Below are 14,774 nucleotides of genomic sequence, written 5' to 3' on the forward strand. Positions count from 1 at the left end.
AATTTTAATCTTTCTACGGAATCGTTGTTGGAATCTGGAATCTCGAAGCTGGAATCTCTTTAGGAAGGGTAAAATAAGGTTTTTATAAAATGAATTTGAAAATTGTTGGGTTTTGGAATTAAAAGAAAGAAAAGAGTTTTGAAGGAAAACCTAAGGTTCAGCCGCGAACCTTCAAGTTCGGCCGCCGAAGGTGGTGCTGCCGCGGGACCTCCCCTTTTGGCCCCCGAAGGTGGTGTATCCAGCCACCTATAAGAGGCCTTCAGCCCGAAAATGAGAGAGCTTTCTCTCCATTTTCGGGCAGAGGTGAGTCATCGCCATCCTTTGAAGATTTTATTTTTTTCCTTCAAATCTTTCAGAAATTCATGAGTTTCCTCTTGTTTTTGAAGATTTGAGCTTAAATCCAAGTTTTTAAACCTTGGAGACCTCCGGAGATAATTTTTCTCTCATCTCCAAGTTTGGGTTGCTACTATCCTTAGATCTCCAAGAGGTAAGCCTAGATCTTTGCTTTTTTTATCTTTTAAATCAAGTTTTAAGAAAGGTTTAAGGGTTAATAATGCATGAAATGGTTAGATCTAAAGTTATAGGGTTTGAGTTGGGTTATTAATGAATGTTTGCTCTTGTGTTGTTTTTATTATTGCTTGCTGGGGATTAGACTAGTTTTTATACCCCTTATGCTTGGTGAGTGAGTATGCATGTGTTTGAGTTATTGGGTGTGAGGATTGGAGTGTTTTGGTGGCTGTGTGCATAGGGCAGAATCGGGTTCTACCTTACTGGAGAACCCAAGTTCGGCAGCCGAACCTGCTTGTGGAGACAGCCTTTTAGCAGCCTAACCTGCCCTTGAAAGCATGGACTTTCAAATCTGTGAAGGGGTTTAGGCCGCCGAACCTGCCCCCGAAAGTCCATGACTTTCGGATCTGTATGGAGTGTAGGCTGCCGAACTTGCCTCCGAAAGTCCCTGACTTTCGAATTTGTGAGGGACCTTCGGCCGCCGAACCTGCCGCCGAAAGTCCCCTGCCCAGCCTTTCTCTGCTTGTTTTATATGCATGTTTTGTTATGTTTTAGGGGGTTTTTGGGGAGTTGTTTAAAGTCATGTAATAGTTATGTTTGGTCCCTCATCAGAGTCCATCTGTGTAGGATCGGACCTGGGAGACCGTAGAGGCCTGCAGTGAGTTAGCTGCGTCTTTTTTAGGTAAGCGCCAGCCAAAGGTGAGTAGAACTAAACTAATCTATTGTTTTAAAGTAATCAAAATTTTTAAGCATGTTCATGCATCATGAATGCCATGTTATTATATATTAGGATGCTTGCATTAGAATTCACGAATATGATGCATTGCATAATTTACTATTGATATGGATGGATATTGGATGACCCACTAGCCCTCTAGTATGATATGTTATGACGGATACGGAAAGATCAGGGCTTGTCCATTCTATGCCCCTGGCATTATGGATATGTTATGTTATGTTTAAGCGAAAGTTCTGAGGAGCTCCGTCGAGGGCCAGGCACATTGGAATATGTTGAGGGTTATTGGTGACAAGTCCATCTTGATGTGTATTGTTTGTGTTGTGACGCATTTCATGCGAGCATATGTTTATTAAACTGTTTTTATATTCTGCTCACTAGGATCTTGTAGCTTATCCCTTTCCCCTAACCCCAGGTTTGCAGGATTAAAGATAGTTCGGAAAGTCGGCATAGTAGCTGGTATAGTTTTTGTAATAGTATAGTGTGGACATATAAATTTTAATGGATTAGAATTATTTTTGGCCCTAGTTTTCTTTATCTTTGTAATCCCTATTAACATGATCATTATGTAAAAATTTTTAATTATGAGTATGTTTGAACCAAACTTGAGGCATGTGATACTTACCATACTAGAGCATTTGATGAGGGCTCTAATATTGAGTTTTATGTTTCAGTTTTAATACATGCACAGGTTGAACCATGGTTCATGAAATGTTATTTTTATGTTGTCTTGTGTGATCATGTATGGGATTTTATCAGGTACACAGGATTAATAGCAGGCTTGCTACGGGCTCCGGCGATCTTAAGTCGACCTGAATCCTAGCGCCGATAGCAGTCTGGTTTCTGAATCGTTACAGGCAAATATGAAGAGAAAATAAATTTCAAACTTTATTGATAAAAAACAGAGCAAATTAAAGAAATTTTTTCTTCTTTTTTCTTTCTCATTTTTTTCCGATAACACTCTACATAAAGTACTCCCTCCCTTTTTATTTTACAACAGCAAAACCATTATTTTTATGGACAAAGGAAAGCCTTTTACAAAGTTAACAATCACTCACCTAATACAAGATAAATAGGTCACTCAATTTCAGCTAAAAAATAGGAGATTATTCCTTTTAAACCAATTCATCAAATCTGAAAGTCTTCTTAATATCAAATATCTCATCAACTCTAATACAACTCATCATGCCATAAACAATATACCAACTTTTACAACAATCTTGCGCCATAACAGCCATGCACCTCTCTTAATTTCTTCTCATAACATCATCCTTCACGGGCTTTAGTCATTGGTGACTGATAGATGCCAAGGAAGTATAACCATCCCTCATTAGCAACATTTTCAAAGGATGGAAATGAGCTTATGAGCATGTAATCAGTAATCAGCCAAGGAGAAGTCGGATTAGACATGGCTTCTTATTTATCGTTTATTTGATTCATTCAAGAACCAATTGAAAGTTTAGCGCTTAGGTTTATTTATGTTTTGGGAGTTTAGGTTTCAGAAAAATCTAAGTATATTTAGATGTAGAATTATTTGGTTTCGGTTCTGGTACGATTCTTCCTAAGAATTAGAATCGAAACTAAACCTTCGATTATTTGATTTTTAAAAATCATATTTGGAACTAAATTTCGGTATGGTTCTGATACCATTCTAAGCAATTTCAATATGGTTTCAATTCGGTTCTGATTTTTATTTTAATTTTTTTTACCTTTAGTTTTAATTTTGATTTCGATTTAAATCTTGATTTTTCAAATAAAATTACAATGTCCTTACATTTATTTTAAAATAATAAATGAATAATAATAATAATAATAATAATAATTAAATAATTATTATTATATCAATATTAATATATATTATATATAAAAAGAATACCATATTATTTTATATATAATTATTAATTATATAACTTTAATGAAAAGATATATGTGTAAATAATACATAAGGATATATTATATTGCTAATATCCCATTCACTCATATAATATAATTAAAAATTATAAAATAATTAATATATTTATAGTTGAAATAATAAATATATATGCACAAATATATATATATATATATATATATATATATATATATATATATATATATATATATATATATATATATATATATATAACCTATTTAAATATAATTAATTATAATTAATTAATTAAATTATTTAAATCATATTGTTAAATAATTTTAATAATTAATTTAAATATATGACTATTTTATAATATTGTTAACAACAATTTAGTTAATAAGAGAGAATTACATTTAAATTATATAAACAATTTAATTTATAAAAATAATTTGATAATATTAAATAATAAAAATAATCAAAGAGAGAGCGTATATACATATATAATAAAAATTCATTTAAAATAACCTCGAATAACTATTTTATTTATATCTTTATTTATTGATAAATTTCTACTATATACATTATTTAACGATTAATAAAATTAAGATTTAAATTCAATTAAACAGAATGCTATAATGCTAAACATTTAATAATATATTTTTAAGATTATTGAAACTATATAGGATATAAAATATATTATTAAAATTATATAATAAAATTATAATCTCATTAAAATTATTAAATATGTATATATATATATATAATCAGTTTTTCGGTACGGTTCTTCACAAGAAATCAGAATCAGAACTAAATAACTAAATAAATTCAGTTCGATTCATGTAACGTTGGTTCTTTTTTGATTCTAATACTTTTTAGTACCGTTTTTTAGTTTGATTTGGTTCGAGACCCTAAGAACCGTACTCAACCTTGTTTAGATGTTTAGGTTTTCATTGATTCTATATTCAATTGAAAATTTAAAATCTATGAAGTTTGATTGTTGTGATTAAATGTGAGCATTCGGTCGATTCGATTTTTAAAAAAAATGAATCGAATAAACAGAAAATTAAAATTTAAGTATTTACAAAAACCGATCTAAATCGAAATAGGTGGAAAATCAATCTAAATAAATCGGTCTTATTTGATTCGGTTCGGTTTGATTGGTTAGACCTTTAAATGAATTTTTTAATTTTTACATCTTATTTAAGTCTATTATTCAATTAAAGATTTCAATCTTAGTTAGAATCTAATCTGTTTATATTATTAAGACCATACCAGATTATATTATTAAGACCATACAGTATTGGTAAGTAATCGATTCAGTTTGGTTAAATTTTTTCTACTTTTTTCATCAAAATCGAATCAAATCAAAATAATAAATTTTTTTGAAAATTAAAACCGAACCAAACAAAATAAAATATAAAATCAGGTAGAATTTTTAAATTATTTCAATTCAATCAATTATTTTAATTTGAACCGAATAATATTTAATACGATCGTTTAAGCTTTCTTTAATAGATATTGGATTTTCTGAAATTTGTTTGTGATAGCATACAAGTCGCATTAACCACTGGATTTAGGTTGATGGTTTAAATTTAATTTAATTTAATTCAATAACCAAGCTAAAAAGACCAATATATAAGGATTGATACAATTTTTTGTCTTCAAAATTGAAAACAAATCTCAGAAAATCATAAACTACAATTTAATATTTAATGTTTCCTTTGAAATCATAAACAAATATATATCAGGAAACATTAAACATTAAACTACATTATAACCAATATATAATGTTTCCTTCAATCATAAACTACAATATATTGAAATCATTTTACTCGGCTCTAAAAATTATTGCTCTGCATTTAACAAAAATAAATATCCGACGCCAATCAATTAATAAAATCTAAAATATGGTTCTATTTCAAAAAAAAAAAAAAAAATGTAAAATATGGTTTCTAAGCAAGTCCAGTTGTGTAAGTATTAAATCCTAAACAAATTTCTTTCCTCGACGTCCTTAGAACTTCAATTACAAATATGAATTTTCTTGTTTTGGAACAAAACACTTGAAATAAATCATTTGATTATTGTTCAAATGTATTCAATGCGATTAGATTAGATCTACTACACATTTGAAACTCTCTCTATATAGTTATATAAATTTATAAAAAAAAAAAAAACTTTCCATAAGCTGAAAATAGAGCAATAATCGAACCGAACCGAGTTGAATTTATCATTGAAAATAGAGCAGTAATCGAATCGAACCGAGTCGAATTTTGATAAATTCAAACTCGATTAAAAAATAAATTAAAAGCTCGAATTCGAACTTAAGCTCAACTCAACCTTCATTTATAAACTCAAACTCGATTTATAAAATAAATATTAAATTCAAATTTGATTAGTAATAAACTCATTTATTACATTAACGAGCCAACTCAAAAAGTTCAAATTTGAGCTCATTTATATTATATACAAGGTCAATATAATTTAAATCCATTTAAATTATAAATAAATTTAAATTAAAAATAAAATTTAAATTATAAGGTTATTAAAAAACTTTTAAATTAAATTTTTTTTATTTAATTGAAATCTCTCAAATCCAAAACTAATGAAAAAAAGATAGAAGAGTTAGTTTTTTTTATAGAAAAGCCATAATCCTCCAATTCCCTTCAACCTTCGATGTGGGATTGGTGTTGGTGAACGAGTATGTTCTCTCAAATTCAAAACTAATGAAAAAAAAGGTAGAAGAGTTTTTTATAGAAAAGCCATAATCCTCCAATTCCCTTCAACCTTCGATGTGGGATTGGTGTTGGCGAACGAATATGTTCACGAGCCTGCTCACAAATCAGCTCACGAGACTGTTCATAAACTTTAAAACGAGCCGAGCTTGCGAACCTAAGCAAGCCAAATACTGCTAAGTTCAAACTCAACTCGTTTAAAAGTGAGCTCGAGCTCGACTTGTTTAGAAAATGAGCTGAGTCCGATCAAATTTTTATCGAGTCGAGTCTCAAATAGCTCACGAACAATTTGATTCGTTTACGAACCTAGCTGGAAATCAGAGAAAGAGATAGACACGGAAAATGATTAAAAAATAAAATAATACACATTAATAATGTTAGTGCATCAAGACGCATGTGACGAATATATTGAGAAGTTCATCCAACCAAACGTTTATCGAGTACAAAAAATTAATAAATAAAATACAAGAATCAAGGATATTACAACAAATATCAACGCAAACAATTATATGAGAACAATTTGTCGTGGGATCAAATGTTTTTGACAATCAGAAATTCAATGATAGATGCATATATATGTGTTTGTCCACATTTAGTCAACAAATAAAACCTAATCAAGAAAAAATTGCCATCACAACAAAAATAAGCAAATCTTAATTTCAAATCAATCATATTGATTATTTTTCACTATCTAGTTATATTTAAGACCCATTCCAAAGTCGATATTAAAAATTTTCTTGAAACAATTCTACAGAAGCAGTAGTGCTCCATTTTGCCACTTCACTTGATTTACATTTTTTTCTACTCGAGTGATTTCAAGCTATGAAAAAAAAATGGATCAGTACCAGCAATCTGCAACCTCATCTTGTTCCTGCAAATGCTGTTTCTTTGGAGGACCAGAGGCCTTTGGGTATCCTCCAAAACTTTCTTTCCCAGGTTTGGCAATTTCAACATGAATCAACCTGCCATCAAATATCTGATATAAAAAAAAAAATTTAGAACATCATGAATTTACGACTAATGCCCAGAAAACAAGGGCAAGTGACAAAGTAGAACCTTTTGGTCCATATTCTCCAGGGCTATAATGGCATCATCTTGACAAGTATATTGAATAAATGCATATGCTTTGGGTCTTTTACTGATTTCATCTTTGATAAGCTTAACTGCCAGATGGGAGATAAAGTTACAATACTTGCAGCCTTTAATAGAATAATTGAAAAGGGCTACTATATAAAAGTCAAGTTATTCAAAGCAAGACATGAATTTACCTCCAGCTACTTCACCAAAACTTGAAAATTCCTTTTGCAAAGTACTTTCACTGACTGAATATCCTAAATCTGCATTTCAGAATGCACAAGCATTTGAAGAAGTTTGATAATAAAATATAACAAATAAGGTTACAAAATCAAAATATAGATAACGTCCAAATGCCGAATAATTCCAGGAGGCCATTGATCTTCAATATACACGTGCAGATATATACTTCTCGGATACATGATATATTTACTTTGTATATTTATTTTTGGATAGGATCACAGATATTCAATCTTTCTATTGTCATTTTAAAATATTTTTTTTTATAATTTTGTTCATGATAAAATATTATCATTCTTTCCTCTCCAATGTGAGGGAGAAATAAAGACCTACAGAAGTACCAAAATGTTTGCTGATACAAATTCAGCCTTCAAACATATAACAAAGTTCATAATTCTTCACTCACATTTTGTTTTCCACGGTAAGTTACTTGTCCAGTAATATAAACCGCAACAAATTTTACCTATTTAGGAAAAGAGAACTTAAAAGTGCATTTGGATAAAAGGATTTGACATTCAGGAGTTCTATTAATCTTTTTAGCTCAAGCTTGATGATAGACTGAGAACTCAAAACAATTTGGAGGGAGGCCAAAAAAGGCAGGTCAGGAGTGACTGGTCTATTCTAGAAGAAAAAAGAACATTTAGAAGGGAAGCAGGCAGTTAGCCAGCAGAGCATTCTGTTAAGCTAGGGAGAGGGAAAAAGAGGAGCACAAGAACAAGGGTTAACCAAAAACTATAAGGGAATAATTTCAAATCAGGGGCATGGGAAGAATTTGGATTGCTATTTCTTTTTCCAGCAAGTCTGTAGCTCAAGAGGCAGAGAGATTCTGCGAAAAATCTTTCTAGGGTGTTTGGGATTGTGTACACCTACTGTAGTCTTCCTTCACTCCCTCGCCTGGCCTCTTGCCACCTCGGGCTTTCCACTGGCGTCGTGAACAGCTCTTAACATCCATTCACCCTCACGGGTTCCTGGCAGAATTTGTCCCCTTGGGTTCTCGCATCGCATCCTTCCCCAAGTGGATTTGGCCCAAATTTCCCTTAGAAAATTAGGTCGCCTCCCCCACTACTCGAACCCTTGACCTCCCACTTTAAGGGAATAGTCTGGTGAGAGTGAGTACCAAATCCAAACTGCCATCTTGCTCTCATGAATGATGGATTTGTGAAGCTGTAGATTGATAATGAACAGCTCCACTCTAAGCTAATGTCCTTTTAAAGTCTGCTGATCACCATTGCTTCAGGCAAATCAATTCTTGATGAGGGAAATTTTGGTTTCAGTCCAGCTCTGATCGCCAAAGGCTCTATTTCCAAATCATAGATGCAGGTTCCTCTCTCTGATGAGGCTTTCTCAGTCAAGCATTGAATTTCATAACTTTGATGAGTCTGACCCAATGGGATGGATTGCTCATGCCAACAACACTTTTAAATTATCTTAGATTAAATAAAAAGAGAAAAAAAAAACACTTTTAAATCCAGAGTACTCGACCGTTTATGAAATTTGCAATGGCCACAGTTTGCACGAGTTACTGCAGTACGCTGGCTTTGCTGATTAAGCTATAAATTCCAGGACGCAACAAGGAATATGATATAGGACTATTTAGACTCCGTCAGGAGTTGTAACCAATATCGTTTGGTTAAGACGAAATAAGAGAAAAGATAGGCTAAAAGACGAAAAAGTCTTATTGAAATTTCTTAAAAATTGGAAAGTGAGTTTCTAATAGCCAAGGGAGGCTATTTATAATAGAAATAAAATAATCCTAATCCTAATAGGAGTCTAAAATCCTAATAGTCAAGGGAGGCTATTTACAATAGAAATAAAATCCTAATATGCAAAAATAATCCTAATCCTAATAGGAGTATAAAATCCTAATAGCCAAGGGAGGCTATTTACAATAGAAATAAAATCCTAATATGCAAAATTATAAAAATACCCAAAATATCTAAAAATAATAATTAAAATATAAAAGTTAGCCCCGGTCTAAGTCTGCCGTAAAATCCAAGGCTAGTTGCCCCGTGTCATTCCCTTCCACTTGTAAAGAACTCGTCCTCGAGTTGTCATCAGCAGGGTAGTACTGAAATAGATCTGCCACATTAAACGTCTTGGAAATTTTCATTTCATGTGGGAGGTCAAGAACATAGGCATTGTCATTGATCTTCTGAATGATCCGGAATGGACCAATCTTTTTGGCGTCAAGCTTTTTCTGTCCTCCACCACGCTCCTTGCGTAAATACACCATAACTTGGTCACCGACATTGAAGGACTTGAAACGCCTATGTTTATCAGCTGTAACTTTATATTTGTCATTGGCTTCTGTAAGGCGTTGTTGTACCTGTTTGAAAACATTCACGTGCTGCTTTGCCAAGTTGCTTGCGGCAATACTTTTGTGAGAACCTGTGGGAAGGGCAATAAGATCAACTGTATGCTCTGGGACTTTCCTGTACACAACAGCAAACGGTGACATCTTTGTGGAGTTATGGGCAACATTGTTGTAAGCAAATTTCCCCTGGTCTTGGAGGATTTCACTCTCCTTTGGACTCATTTCGTAATAAGGCAGATTCGATAACTTTGATCCAGGACTGAGATCAATCTGATGTTGGATATCCCGCGAAGGTGGAAGCTTGGGTGATTCCTCCACTATCTTAGGAAACTCCTTCAACAGCTCTTTGACGGGTGGTGATAAAGGTGGTGCATCCTCCATTGTACTTTTTTCTCTCACCAATAAAGCCAGTGTGCCTCCAGATTTCTCAACTGCGTCTGATAGCTTCTGCACTCCCGTAGAAATAGCAACATTATTCTTCTCTTCCACTTTAGAATGTTTTGCAGAACCGGAAGGCAAGATAGTAATCTTCTTTTGATTCCACATGAACATGTATGAATTTTCCTTCCCGTTATGCAAAGCATCAACATCGAACTGCCAAGGGCGACCTAGCAAAATTCCACAGCAATCCATATCCACAACATCACAATTAACAAGTTCAGTATAAGATTTACCGATCGAGATAGGCACGCTGCAGATTCTGTTGACCTCAATTGTCGGACCTTCCTTAATCCATCCGATTTTGTATGGCGAAGGATGCGGCTGTGTGGGCAACTACCATTTCTCCACCAATTGCTTTGTATGGCGAAGGATGCGGCTGTGTGGGCAACTGCCATTTCTCCACCAATTGCTTAGCTATCAGATTCTCACAACTGCAGCTATCTATAATTAGCCTGCAAATTGCCTCTCCTACTCGACACTTTGCCTGGAAAATCTTCCTCCTTTGTATCTCATCCTCCTGTTTTGTTGAACATAAGATGTTCTTCACCACATAGGTGACTTTAGAATTGGTGGCTGGTTGGGGGTGTGCGGCGGCGACGGGTTGGTGGATTCCCTGCTGCAGGGTCAGTTGTCCGATCATCTCCCTCAATTCTGCCAAAGATGCCTCAATCGCAGCAAGTCACGCCTCTTGGTTATCTGCCATGGCCGAACTTCGCTCTGATATCAATCTGATACAGGACTATTTAGACTCCGTCAGGAGTTGTAATCAATATCGTTTGGTTAAGACGAAATAAGAGAAAAGATAGGCTAAAAGACGAAAAGTCTTATTGAAATTTCTTAAAAATTGGAAAGTGAGTTTCTAATAGCCAAGGGAGGCTATTTATAATAGAAATAAAATAATCCTAATCCTAATAGGAGTCTAAAATCCTAATAGTCAAGGGAGGCTATTTACAATAGAAATAAAATCCTAATATGCAAAAATAATCCTAATCCTAATAGGAGTCTAAAATCCTAATAGTCAAGAGAGGCTATTTACAATAGAAATAAAATCCTAATATGCAAAAATAATCCTAATATGCAAAATTATAAAAATACCCAAAATATCTAAAAATAATAATTAAAATATAAAAGTTAGCCCCGGTCCAAGTCTGCCGTAAAATCCAAGGCTAGTTGCCCCGTGTCAGAATAGCTCTCCTTGTATTGGTGGCTAGCGTTCTACAGATATAATCTTGGCCCCCATGACTTTGAGCACCAAGCAATTATTCAACAGCTTGGCATTATCGAATACCATATCAATTGAAGACTATATCAATGATTTGCCAGATTCTCAATTTTCTTAATAGGTTAAGAGAGGAAATCTAGGTTCGCATTTGAACCCATGAAACCACAGACATATGCTAGATAATTGTGTTAGCCAAGGAAATTGAACAGAACCAGCTCTCTAGATCAACTAGCCACTCCTCCTTATGCTCTTTAATTGAACAAAGAAGCCACTTTTGAGCTTGGCACTTATTCTGGCCCTAGCTATTACACCAAGCCACAACTCCAACATCCAGCCCACAAACAACATCTCCACCTGTACAACAAACAAAATCACTAGTAAATCCAGTCGAATCACTCTATTCATCCATACAGTAAACCTTCCTCCACAGTCACAACCCAAAACAGAGGTGCCTGCCACTACTCTCGTCAAGAATACCAGGATCTTGAATAAATGGGCTTATGCTTTCAATATAAATAACCCTACTCACCATGACATGAATGCACTAACAATACCCTCCAGACAATCAAGAAGGACTATCTACCATCAGATATAGGGGAATTGGAGGTCACGAGAAGATGACCAATTGGATTTGATTACACCAAATTGTTAATTTAGACCCATTTCACTCAGCTTCATCTCCCATTATATTCCATGGGTAGTATTTGTCAACCCCACACCATGAAAATACAGGGTTCTATTGACAATATAATTATTTTGATATATCAACAGCGGAGCAAATCTCTGTTTTACATCTCAATTAATGGTTCAGCAACTGCAGCTCCCTCATCAGCCCACTACAACATTTGCAGTTCATTTAGGGGATGGCAGAACTGAAACCACCTCTACTGTTTGTGGCAGCCTTCCAACTGATTTTGGTATTTTAACAATTTATCCATATTGCTTTAAGTTACCCCAGGGTGGACTTGATGTTACACTGTGCATTTCTTGGTTGGAAACATTATGTGAGATCAAGGTCAATTGGCAAATATTTTCAATGTGATGTATGCATGCTAAATAATCTTAAGGGGAGACCCTTCCCTATGCAGCACATGCACCCAGTAGCTGTCATTCTATTTGAAAGTATTTAGATGATGTTTATGGGGACACTATTGTTGGATTGTAGATCCTTGGACACAGTTGGCACCACCCCATCCAAGCTACCTTCATCTTGACACAGGCAACTCTAGTCTCTATTGGAAAGTATTTAGCACTATTCTGTAATTGAGTGATCCTCCCTCCAAATCAGGACTGTGACCATATAATTCCCTTGCAACTTGGTTTTAGTCCAGTGTTAGTTTGGCCCTATTATTATGTTCACCACCAAAAAGACAAATTTAGAGGCTATTATCTAAACAGCTAGAGGCTAGTGTTTTCCACCCCAGTACAAGTCCTTTCTCCAACCCTGATTTACTGTATGCAAGAAGGACGATAAGTGGCAATTTTGTGTAGACTATTTGAACAAAATTAGCAACTCACCACACCAAATAAGTATCCCATTCCAGTGAGTTAAGAATTTCTTACCAAAAAAATTGTTGCTAGATACTTCTCTAAAAAACCGAACCTTCGATTTGGAAACCACCTAATTAGCATCATGAGTCGAACTCATTTCAATCACAAAAAGGTTGTAGTTATGCACACACCAGCTACAATTCAAACCACCATGAATAATGTCTTTGGCAATTTTCAAATATATAACAAATTTTGGTCATAATATTTCCACCACCTTGAGTTAGTCCTCTAGAATCTCAAACAAAATCAATGCATGGCTAATCAAAAAAATTTTATTTGGGACAACGCTCGCTTGAGAATCTGAATGACATAATTTCACAAGGTCATGTTGCTACTTCCAGCCAAAAGCTCGGCTGTGTTCCACTGGCCCACTCATGGACAACCCAGGCTCAACAAGCATTTTATAACCTCAAAAAGGCTAGGGTCTCAACTCTTGTCCCTCCTTGCCGAATTTTCCCTTTTGTGATGGATTGTGATGCTTTAAGACAAGGTATTAGTATCGTTCTAATGCAAAAGGGTAAACCCATAGCTTACTTCAGCCGGGAAATCTGATTATTCTTCATCATGATCACCTTATGAAAAGGAGATGATGGTTTTAGTTTCAATAGCACAACAATAATGGAGCTTGCTAGGAAGAAAATTCATAATCCACATAGATCAATGGAGCTTCAAGCACCTACTCCAAAAACATATTGCAATTTGAACACAATAATGTTCAATATCCAAGTTGCAAGGTTACAATTTCATTATTGAATACAAGACAAGAAACGGTAATATGTGATTGATGCCCTTAACTCATCATGATGAAGATATAGAACTAATTGCTACAAGCCGACCATCATGGATTGGGATGGATGATTAACAACATTTGTTGGACATAATCCTTACATGGAACCCATCCTCGATGACCTAAATGTAATTCCCTATTGCGACATTCATTTATATTCATTTAGGACCTTCTATTCTACATGGGTTGCTTGGTCAAAATTGCAAAACTTAGTAGGTGCTTCTTTTACTATTAGAGTTTCATGCCAACTGCCACCCCTTAGAGTGGTGACTTAAAAGGCATTTCATGTGTTATTGCTATAACTTAGAAGTCTATTAGTATTAGTATTAGTATTGTTTTAGAAGTCTATTTCAGAATCTACATTCTTTATTGATTAGGAAAACTCCCATAACTTGTATATCTATTCATTGTAAATGAAAACATAATTTTTCCAATCAATTTGACATGGTACTGGAGCCTAGTTAGAAAAGAAATTTTCGTTCCCTTTTCCTTTTGAAGACCTAGGGTTCCTTTTATTTGGGTCACCCTTGTAGGGTGATATTTGGATCTCACTGCCCACCTAGCAAGGATGTCGAAGGTCCGACAACACTGCCTGAAATTTCGGCTGCCATTCGATCTGAAAGTGTGCCTCGTGCCCGATCTTCTTCCTACCATTAGATTCTTTCGTCAGCGCGTAAAGGTGTTTTGGTCTCATCGGCGTCACCTCAAAGTCCTCTCTGTTTTTGTGGTATGTGTGTACTTTGGCATTGTTCACAGCGTTATTTTGTGATATGGTGATTTTATTTACTTGGGTATTGTTCAAGAATAGCTGAAAATAAGAACGTGTAAGCCGATATGATCCCTGTAATGACTAAAATTACATAACACAAGTTTAATGGCTCTAATTATTTGGATTGGAGCAAGACGGTTCGGATATATTTACGAAATATTAGAATGGATGATCATCTCACCAAAAATCCTCCAACTAATGATACAAGGCAAGCTTGGATGAAAGATGATGCCCGACTATTCCTACAAATTCGTCATTCCATCCATAGTGAGATAATTAGTCTCATTAATTATTGTGAATTTGTTAAGGAATTGATGGATTATTTTGAATTTTTCTATTCGGATAAAAGGAATATTTCTCGCACGTATGAGGCGTGTAAGACTTTTTATCGGGTTAAAAAATAGGACAAAACACCTACCGCTTACTTTATGGATTTTAAAAGGGTCTATGAAGAGCTTAATGTCTTGATGTCATTTAGTACAGATGTAAAAACTCAGCAGGCTCAGCGAAAGCAAATGGCAGTAATGAGTTTCCTTACAGGTCTCCCTC

The 14,774-nt window shown here is 34.3% G+C and overlaps 1 protein-coding gene across 1 annotated transcript in view; it reads right to left on the reverse strand.

The window, feature by feature from the left end:
- Positions 1 to 6,452: 6,452 nt before the first annotated feature.
- LOC110602845 (glycine-rich RNA-binding protein 4, mitochondrial) overlaps positions 6,453 to 14,774 on the reverse strand; it is a 37,056-nt gene continuing 28,734 nt past the window's right edge. The window contains exons 2-4 of the mRNA XM_021740428.2: positions 7,096 to 7,164; positions 6,884 to 6,990; positions 6,453 to 6,803 (exon numbers count right to left, since the gene is read on the reverse strand). Of these exons, the coding sequence (XP_021596120.1) occupies positions 6,666 to 6,803; positions 6,884 to 6,990; positions 7,096 to 7,164 (314 nt within the window). The 3' untranslated portion in view covers positions 6,453 to 6,665. The remainder of the gene's footprint in view (positions 6,804 to 6,883; positions 6,991 to 7,095; positions 7,165 to 14,774) is intronic.

This window comes from Manihot esculenta, chromosome 16 (genome assembly GCF_001659605.2).
Source record: "Manihot esculenta cultivar AM560-2 chromosome 16, M.esculenta_v8, whole genome shotgun sequence".
In the NCBI taxonomy this organism is placed as follows: domain Eukaryota; kingdom Viridiplantae; phylum Streptophyta; class Magnoliopsida; order Malpighiales; family Euphorbiaceae; genus Manihot; species Manihot esculenta.